At 36.9% G+C, this 9,954-nt stretch overlaps 1 protein-coding gene across 6 annotated transcripts; it reads left to right on the top strand.

Annotated features, from left to right (window-relative positions):
- The first annotated feature begins 266 nt into the window (after nt 1-266).
- Nucleotides 267-8,732, top strand: LOC131177523 (uncharacterized). 6 transcript variants are annotated; one of them, XM_058142541.1, is made up of 7 exons: nt 267-1,129; nt 5,963-6,043; nt 6,521-6,586; nt 6,793-6,857; nt 7,044-7,402; nt 7,872-8,058; nt 8,295-8,732. In XM_058142541.1, exons 1-6 carry the CDS (start codon nt 353-355, stop codon nt 8,009-8,011), a joined length of 1,488 nt encoding a protein of 495 aa, XP_057998524.1. In that variant the 5' UTR covers nt 267-352; the 3' UTR covers nt 8,012-8,058; nt 8,295-8,732. The 6 variants fall into 6 exon arrangements, with proteins under 6 accessions (XP_057998524.1, XP_057998527.1, XP_057998526.1 ...); XM_058142544.1 differs by lacking the exon at nt 8,295-8,732 and having other exon boundaries at nt 7,044-7,189; nt 7,277-7,402; nt 7,867-8,023; XM_058142543.1 differs by lacking the exon at nt 8,295-8,732 and having other exon boundaries at nt 7,867-8,023.
- The last annotated feature ends 1,222 nt before the right edge of the window (nt 8,733-9,954 follow it).

Genomic DNA, 9,954 nt, shown 5'->3' with positions numbered 1-9,954 from the left:
TAACAATTTAAGCGTTTATTTATAATTTTAGGCTACCGTACCATGCTAAAAATTGCATGAATTATATAAAAATCGATGAGTTTGATTTATTTAATTATTTTATTTGAATTAGTTGATTATAATTAAAAGGAAAAAATCAAAATATAAAAAATACAATAAAAACTAAATTTAATCAATCCCATTCGATTATTTAATTAAAATTGACTTTTAGAGTAAGTTGTTTTGTTTAGCTAAAAACACTATATATTACAGTGCATTCCCAACGTAAGACAAAAATAAACCGTTTGGTCTTAGAAGCTATAACGCTGAATTTAGAAAAGGTCATATTGAAGGAAAAAGAAAAAGGAAATTTATGACAAGAATCTCCATGGCTGCAGAAGCCACCACCACCAAATTTCAAAACCCTGATTTCCGGCCCGATTTCCATCCTGATATATCCGTAACCGCTCACGACGGCCTCCATTTTTGGCAATTCATGATCGCCGGTTCCATCGCCGGTTCAGTCGAGCACATGGCTATGTTTCCGGTTGACACAATCAAGACCCATATGCAGGCTCTCGGTTCTTGCCCCGTTAAATCCGTCAGTGTCTCCCAGGCGCTACGTTCCATCCTCCAATCTGAAGGCCCCAGTGCCCTCTACCGCGGTATAGCAGCTATGGGTCTCGGCGCGGGTCCTGCCCATGCGGTGTATTTCTCAGTTTACGAAGTATGTAAGAAATATTTCTCTGGTGACAATCCAAAAAATTCAATAGTTCACGCTGTTTCTGGGGTTTGTGCTACGGTGTCCAGTGATGCTGTATTTACGCCGATGGATATGGTGAAGCAGAGATTACAATTGGGTAATAATACTTACAAGGGGGTATGGGATTGTGTGAAGAGGGTTTTGAGAGAAGAGGGTTTTGGTGCGTTTTATGCATCTTATAGGACTACTGTTTTGATGAATGCGCCGTTTACGGCGGTGCATTTTGCAACTTATGAGGCTACAAAAAGAGGGTTGATGGAGATTTCGCCTGAGAGTGCTAATGATGAGCGGTTGGTTGTTCATGCTACTGCTGGAGCTGCTGCTGGAGCACTAGCTGCTGCTGTCACTACTCCGCTGGATGTAGTTAAAACTCAGTTGCAGTGTCAGGTACCATAATCTTCCTTGCTCCTTTATTTGCAATGCCTTGGTTTATGTAGTAGTTTGTGATTGTGAAATGTGAAATTCTATCAGAATTAAGCTGTTAGTATTGAATCATGGAGTCATAGTTTGAAAGATTCAGAATAGAGATAGGTAAATGAATAAGGAAAATGGAAATGTGAGAATGGTTTGCAACTTTGTATCACACTGCCTATATTGATCTCCTCCACATAAAAGTGGATCTACTCTGAACTAGGTTAAAAATGCAATTTTTAATATATCATACAATATGTAAATGAAATAGTTAAAAATGGATACAATTTTGTTTATAGATAGATTTGATTAGAGTTTCAAACTCAACAATTTTAATTAAACAATGATAAGGACAAAGTTAAAGCTTGATTTATGCTTGGTTTGTGCTCAAGTTTTCTTAAAATTAAACCAACTAAGGTTGTATTCTTAATTCTCAGCTTGGCTCATTTGCACTCCTATCTATATTAAAATTAACTAATTTTTTATTCTACACTCTAGTTTTGTCTTATTTTTATTTATTTTTTTAACATTGTAAAAAAACGTCCTTGAAGATGGATACTTGGAGGTATGAGAAAGGATTAAAAAAAATATCCTTAGGAAGGTGTAGAGGGTGCTCAATGAGGATAATTCATTGTCATCAGAAGTTGACTATAGGTGCAAATTTGTGGAAGAGTGACTAGTAAGTAATTTAGGATCAAAGCAGGCCACTGTGAGTTTGGTGAGGACAAAAAGGCTATTCAGCTGACTCTACTACTCTGTGGTGAAAACTCATTGAATTTAAATAGATATTAGCTGTATCTAGCTGTTCATCTTCCTATTGTGGTAAGAGGCACAATGCACTATTCGCCAGTGTAGTTGATTCTAGATTATATTTTCTGTAAGCAGGTTACTCTCCTCAAGTAGATGCTATTCTGTGAGTACATTTGAAAGAATAAGTGGCTAATGCTAAATAACTAATTACATAAAAATCATACTCATTACCCTTCTCATCTGTAGATTTGAATACTTCTTGCAGCCCCAATTTGATTATATCCTCTGAATTTTGAAATTTCATATCAACCGTTATTATTTTCAGATCAAGTCTAACATACAATTTTAGCTTCCCATGATTCTGATTCTGTTTTCGAGCAAGCAAATTTTAGGTGGACAAGAGCGTCAGACTCTTGATGCTGAGTTTGTACTTCGTAGCTCTCCAAGTTAGCACTTTTAGAGCTTCTTCAGTGCTTCTAAGGATACTATCTAGTTTATTTGCTGTTTAGCTTTGTTTTGTTCTACCTAACTGGTTTTAGAGGGCTTAAGTTTGTATTATTGACTTTGTTGATTTGCTGAAGGACTTCAAGCAAGATTTGTTTCCTGCTTGGTTTCGTTTTTGGTTGTGGAAAAATTTTCACTCATTAAAAAATGAAAGCAGCCATGAGACCTGAAAATAGGTTCTGAATAGGCAATGATGCCGTAGATAAAGCACTGTTCCATCTATAAAACTAAAATGTCTGAGGGCTTGTTTAAATTTTCACAAGTTTCCTTATATCAGTAACATCTCATAACAAAATTATTCTGTTTTATTTCAATCCTGACAAAAGTTCATCTCTTATTTCCTTCAGTGCTTTGAAACTAATCACTTGGTACATGATCAATTTCTTAATGAGCAAAATACCATATCTTTCATTGTTCCTTTGATTTTTGATACTTTTTTTGTTTCTTCTGATCTAAAGCACACCTCCAATGATGATTAGAAGCAGTATTTAGCTTAATCCAATAGATTACCAATGGCAGCAACCCTATCTATCCAGAATTTCAGATTTTCTGATTTGTGGGATATCATAGTAATAAAACATAGAGGATTATATATTATACTTAGAGAATAGGACATGCTATGATGAAAAGTTGGCTATTCTCTGCAAATTAGGAGAAACTTGACCATCTCTTCTCCTTGCAACCAGGGCCTGCAATTAACTACTTATGTAAATACCACATTTATGCACTCCTAAATGAATCAGGACCCTTGTCATTGTAAGCATTTTTTTCCCCATTGTGTTTGGTGATCTTCAGTCAACTTTTTATATCCATAGAAGTTGATCTTGATGCTTTTGAAGTTTTTTTGTTATGATTGTTTGAGTGTCTTAAATTCCTAATTAGGTTTAGGCTTCCCATTTAGTAACTATTCCTATTCTAATGTATTTGATGCCTGAGTATAGGTTGCTTTATAAATAGGAAGTATTGTGTTATGCAGCAGAATCCCTAACAACAGGATCTCAAGTAGCAGAAAAAATAGAAATAGAGCAGTGAAAGAAATAGAGTTTTAGGGAGAAGAGAATAAAGAGAATGAGTGAGAAATTGAATAGTTTCTTGATATTTTTCCAGAATGGTCTTCTTCAGTTACAATAGCAATAGCTATTATTTATACAGCTATCAGCCCTTCCTATAACTGTTCCCGCCAATTACAACTTTCCTAACAACTTTCAGTTCTTCAGTTAACTACCATATACCACCTTGACTATTCTATTACTTTCACATATAATCACAGCCCCTTGTTCTCCTCATTAGTCATAACATTCCCCACTTCTTGATATCGTTCTTGTCCTCATGAATGAGTAATGGAAATTGTAATATAACAGTAAAATTGTTGCTTCCATGTCCAGAAAATGACCATTAATATGCAGCAGAAAAAAACCAGAAAGATTCAAAATGTTGAATTGGATTTTTTTCTCCTGCACCATGGGGGATGAATTTCTTCCTTTGCCGTCTTGCCATTTTCCATTCTTCCTCCGTGGAGATTAAGAAATCACAGGAATAGAATCCACTTCTTTCCATTTCAGCTGAAGATATGTTGCAACGCTTTGTTTTTTTTTTTTGTACTAAATTGCTCCTTATCAAAATATTCCAAAAGAAAATCTTCACCCTCACTAGCGTCCCCAACCTTAAGAACAATAAGCCCACTAGAGCACTTTGACATCCAGTCTTGTGTTTTCTCCTTATCAACTGATGCAGATAATGTTGTATTTAGTTGAACATTAGCATCTTCCTCTTTACCAGCCTTGAATGTTTTGCCCGCAAGATTTTTGTCTTTTAATCCATCAATTTCTTATCTCCATTGTTATGGAAAGTCAATCACTATATTATTTCTTTGTATATTCTGTATTCTGTATTCCTATTTAGGATTTCTTATTTAGGATTTCTTCTTAATTAGTAGAATACAAGTATAGGAATCAATTGTATATATATACCCATGTACAGATTAATTGAAATTAAGGAGAATCATCTCTTTCTACATGGTATCAGAGTAGGTCATCTATCTAGGGTGACTATTTGTTCTCATCACCCAGCTCAGGAGAGACCTTGGCCGACCTACTGCTTCGACTGATCAACATTCTGCGTTGCCTCAACCCCTTATTCCACCACGTATGTCAAGGTTCGATCCAAAGATACCATTAAAGAACTTCTGAGGTTTGGCTCTCAGATCCTATTTCGCTATTTTCGGTATTTGCTTGATTTGTGATTTTGGGTTATTTTGCTGATGTAAGCTCTTTGGATTAACGTTTCGGTTAGTTTTCTTTGCCTCAACAAATGACAGATAATAAGAATGTTATTTCTGATGTGATTCCGGTGATGACTAAGATCACGGAACACAAACTTAATAGTTTGAATTACCTGGAGTGGAATAAGACTGTTAGGGTCTATTTGCGTAGCATTGATAAAGATGATCACCTTACTAAAGATCCACCTACGGATGATACACGACAAACTTGGCTAAGGGTGGATGCTCGTTTGTTTTTGCAGCTTCGGAACTCGATTCACAGTGAAGTAATTAGTTTAATTAATCACTGCGAATTTGTTAAGGAATTGATGGATTACTTAGATTTTCTGTATTCTGGTAAAGGGAACATCTCCCGTATTTATGATGTTTGTAAGGCATTCTACCATGCTGAGAAAGAGGATAAGTCTCTCACGGCTTATTTTATGGATTTTAAACGGGTATATGAGGAACTTAATGTATTGTTGCCTTTTAATCCTGATGTGAAATTTCAGCAGACCCAACGGGAGCAATTGGCTATTATGAGTTTTCTTGCAGGCTTTCCTTTAGAGTATGAAACTGCTAAATCTCAGATTCTCTCCAGTTCTGGGATTTTCTCTTTGCATGAAACGTTCACACAAGTCCTTCGTACAGAGAGTACCCAATCTTCATAGTCTGCCAGTAGTGCTCTTATTAGCCGTAATCCAAATGGACAACAGGGTAATAGAAGAGGAAGTAGAGGAGGAATTACAGGCAACAGAAGTAATTAGCGTAATGGAGAGGCTAGTTCTAATTAAGACTCAAGACAAAATATAATTATCTGCAACTTCAGAGGAAAAATCAGCAATCACAGATGGCAAATATGGCAGCAGAGGATTCTACAATATCTTCCTTTGAGAAAACAATTTTGGTATTTGCAGAGGATTTTGCACAGTTTTTTCAGTATCAGGCATCTTTAAAGCCTACCAGTTCCCTTGTCACTGCAATGGCTGAGTCAGGTAAATTCACTACATGCCTTGTGTCTTCTTCATCCAAATGGGTTATTAATTCTGGTGCGACAGATCACATGGCAGGTAATTCTAGTCTTCTATTTGCTTTGTAGTCTAATCTCACTTCCTCTACTGTCACTTTGGCTGATGGTTCTACTTCTTGTATCATGGGTTCTGGAACTGCGAATCCCGACTTCATCAATTTCTTTGTCATCTGTTTTGTGTCTACCAAAATTCTCTTTTAATCTACTTTCTGTTAGTAAACTTACTCGTACCTTAAATTGTTATGTTTCCTTTTTTCTTGACCAGTGTTTGTTTCAGGATCTTACGACGAAGCAGATTATTGGTAAAGGACGTGAGTCAGGTGGTCTCTACATTATGGAAAATCAGGTACCGCGGTCGCTTGTTTGCTCTAGTATCTTAACACCTCTTGAAGCTCATTATAGATTGGGCCATCCTTCTTTGTTTACCATTAAAAAGCTATGTCTTCAGTTTCATTTTTTATCTGTACTAGAATGTTAGTCGTGTTAGTTTGCAAAACATCATCGTTTGCTTTTTGTGTCTAGAGTCAATAAACGGGCTTCATCCCCTTTTGAGTTAGTTCATTCTGATGTTTGGGGTCCTTGTTCTGTTACTTCTAAAACTGGATTTCGTTATGTTGTTACTTTTGTTGATGATTACTCTCGTGTTACTTGGTTATATTTAATGAAGAATCGTTCTAAGTTGTTTTCTATCTTTTGTGCCTTTTGTAATGAAATCAAAACTCAATTTAATATTTCTGTGCGCATATTAAAAAGTGACAATGCCAAAAAATACTTTTCAGTACAATTTCAGTCTTATATGACACAAAATGACATTCTTCATCAGTCTTCCTGTGTGGATACCCCATCCCAAAATGGCGTAGCCGAAAGAAAAAATCGGCATCTTCTTGAGGTAACTTGTGCTTTTCTTTTTCAGATGAAAGTTCTTAAACACTTTTAGGCGGATGTAGTTTCTACGGCATGTTTTTTGATCAATAGTAGTCTTCTGTCTTTAATGGGGATATTTCTTATACTGCTTTGTTTCCTACAAAATCTTTGTTCCCTGTTGAACTCTCTATTTTTTGTTGTACCTGTTTTGTGCGTGATGTTCGTCCACAGGTTACTAAATTGAATCCAAAGTCTCTCAAATGTGTCTTCCTTGGGTACTCCCGGCTGCAAAAAGGGTATCACTGTTTCTCTCATACTCTTAATCGTTATCTTGTTTCTGCAGGTGTCACATTTTTTGAGTCCACTCCATTTTTTCCTCAATCATCTGTGTATGAGAGTCAGGGAGAGGAGGATGATCTCTTAATATATACTGTCCAACCAATGTCTAGTCCTCTCTCACAGCCTGTTCCTTCTGTCTCTAGACCTACTCGAACTCCCGTTGTTCATGTTTATTCCAGGGGATTGAAGATTCCTGACTCAGATCCTCCACCAGCTATTTCGTTGGGAGATCCTGTACCTCATACTGATCATGATTCTGATATAGACTTACCCATTACTCTTCGTAAAGGTAAACGTTCATGTACTTACCCTATCTCTTCTTTTGTTTCTTATAATCAATTGTCTTCTTGTTCTCGGTGTTTTGTTACTTCTTTAGGCTCTGTTCCTATCCCTAATACTGTTGGTGAGACACTGTCTCATCCTGGCTGGTATGCTGCTATGAAAGAGGAAATGGAGGCTTTAGATGCTAATGGTACATGGGAACTGTTGCCTTTGCCCACTGGTAAGAAAGCTATTGGTTGCAAATGGGTATTTACAGTAAAGGTAAATCCTGATGGTTCTGTCGCTAGGTTAAAAACACGCCTTGTAGTAAAAGGATATGTTCAGACATATGGGGTTGATTACTCTGATACTTTTTCTCCTGTAGTTAAACTTCTGTTCGCTTGTTTATCTCTTTAGTAGCTACATATGATTGGCCCCTGCACCAATTGGATATCAAGAATGCTTTCCTTCATGGTGATCTTCAGGAGGAGGTGTATGTTATGGAAAGTCAATCACTATGTTATGGAAAGTCAATCACTATATTATTTCTTTGTATATTCTATATTCTGTATTCCTATTTAGGATTTTTTATTTAGGATTTCTTCCTAATTAGTAGAACACAATTATAGGAATCAATTGTATATATATACCCATGTACAGATTAATTGAAATTAATGAGAATCATCTCTTTCTACATGGTATCAGAGCAGGTCATCAATTTAGGGTGACTATTTGTTCTCACTACCCAGCTCAGGAGAGACATTGGCCGCCGACCGGCCGTTTCAACCTCGATCAACATCGCCGGCGTCGCCTCAACCCCCTCATTCCACCACTGTGTGCTATTGCCTGATCCAGTATACCATTAAAGGACTTCTGGAGCGACAGATCACATGACAGGTAATTCTAGTCTTCTATCTGCTTTTCAGTCTAATCTCACTTTCTCTACTGTTACTTTAGCTGATGATTCTACTTCTTGTGTCATGGGTTCTAGAACTGTGAACCCGACTTCGTCAATTTCTTTATCTTCTGTTTTGTGTCTACCAAAATTCTCTTTTAATCTACTTTCTGTTAGTAAACTTACTCGTAACTTAAATTGTTCTGTTTCCTTTTTTCCTGACCAGTGTTTGTTTTAGGATCTTACGACGAAACAGATTATTGGTAGAGGACGCGAGTTAGGTGGTCTCTACATTCTGGAAAATCATGTACCGCTGTTGCTTGTTTGCTCCAGTACCTTAACACCTCTTGAAGCTCATTGTAGATTGGGTCATCCTTCTTTGTCTACCATGAAGAAGTTGTGTCCTCAATTTCAGTCTTTATCAATACTAGAATGTGAGTCGTGTCAGTTTGCAAAACATCATCGTTTGCCTTCTGTGTCTAGAGTCAATAAACGGGCTTCATCCCCTTTTGAGTTAGTTCATTCTGATGTTTGGGGTCCTTGTTCTGTTACATCTAAAACTGGATTTCGTTATTTTGTTATTTTTGTTGATGATTACTCTCGTGTTACCTGGTTATATTTAATGAAGAATCGTTCTGAGATGTTTTCTATCTTTTGTGCCTTTTGTAATGAAATCAAAACTCAATTTAATATTTCTGTGCGCATATTAAGAAGTGATAATGCCAAAGAGTACTTTTCAAAGACAATTTCATTTTATATGACACAAAATGGCATTCTTCATCAGTCTTCCTGTGTGGATACCCCATCCCAAAATGGCGTGGCCGAAAGAAAAAATCGTCATCTTCTTGAGGTAACTCGTGCTCTTTTTTTTCAAATGAAAGTACCGAAACACTTTTGGGCGGATGCAGTTTCTACGGCATGTTTTTTGATCAATCGTATGCCGTCTTCTGTCCTTAATTGGAATATTCCTTATACTACTTTGTTTCTTACAAAATCTTTGTTCCCTATTGAACCCCGTATTTTTTGTTGTACCTGTTTTATGCATGATGTTCGTCCACAAGTTACTAAATTGGATCCAAAATCTCTCAAATGTGTCTTCCTTGGGTACTCCCGGCTCCAAAAAGGGTACCGTTGTTTCTCTCATACTCTTAATCGTTATCTTGTTTCTGCAGATGTCACATTTTTTCCTCCATCTGTGTATGAGAGTCAGGGGGAGGAGGATGATCTCTTAATATATACTGTCCAACCAATGTCTAGTCCTCTCCCATAGCCTGTTTCTTCTGTCTCTAGACCTACTCGACCTCCCGTTGTTCATGTTTATTCCAGGAGATTGGAGATTCCTGACTCAGATCCTCTACCAGCTACTTCGTTGGGAGATTCTGTACCTCATACTGATCATGATTCTGATCTAGACTTACCCATTGCTCTTCGTAAAGGTAAACGTTCATGTACTTACCCTATCTTTTCTTTTGTTTCTTATAATCAATTGTCTTCTTGTTCTCGGTGTTTTGTTACTTCTTTAGACTCTGTTCCTATCCCTAATACTGTTGATGAGGCACTGTCTCATCTTGGCTGGTGTGATGCCATGAAAGAGGAAATGGAGGCTTTAGATGCTAATAGTACATGGGAACTATTGCCTTTGCCCGCTGGTAAGAAAGCTATTGGTTGCAAATGGGTATTTATAGTAAAGGTAAATCCTGATGGTTCTGTGGCTAAGTTAAAAGCACGCCTTGTAGCAAAAGGATATGCTCAGACATATGGGGTTGATTACTCTGATACTTTTTCTCCTGTAGCTAAACTTACTTCTATTCGCTTGTTTATCTCTTTAGCAGCTACATATGATTGGCCCCTGCATCAATTGGATATCAAGAATGCTTTCCTTCATGGTGATCTTCAGA

The sequence above is a fragment of the Hevea brasiliensis genome, unplaced genomic scaffold, assembly GCF_030052815.1.
Source record: "Hevea brasiliensis isolate MT/VB/25A 57/8 unplaced genomic scaffold, ASM3005281v1 Scaf534, whole genome shotgun sequence".
Classification (NCBI taxonomy): domain Eukaryota; kingdom Viridiplantae; phylum Streptophyta; class Magnoliopsida; order Malpighiales; family Euphorbiaceae; genus Hevea; species Hevea brasiliensis.
The sequence above is the reverse complement of the archived record's forward strand: the minus strand, read 5'-3'. Positions and strand labels throughout refer to the sequence as shown.

Bases quoted from the DNA above. Each gene is read 5' to 3' on its own strand.
- LOC131177523 (XM_058142539.1), top strand. From the start codon at position 353: ATGACAAGAATCTCCATGGCTGCAGAAGCCACCACCACCAAATTTCAA. The intron at 6,044-6,520 runs GTACCGCGGTCG...ATTCTTCATCAG, and splicing joins TCTACATTATGGAAAATCAG to TCTTCCTGTGTGGATACCCC. The intron at 6,858-7,043 runs GTATCACTGTTT...TTCTGTCTCTAG, and splicing joins TACTCCCGGCTGCAAAAAGG to ACCTACTCGAACTCCCGTTG.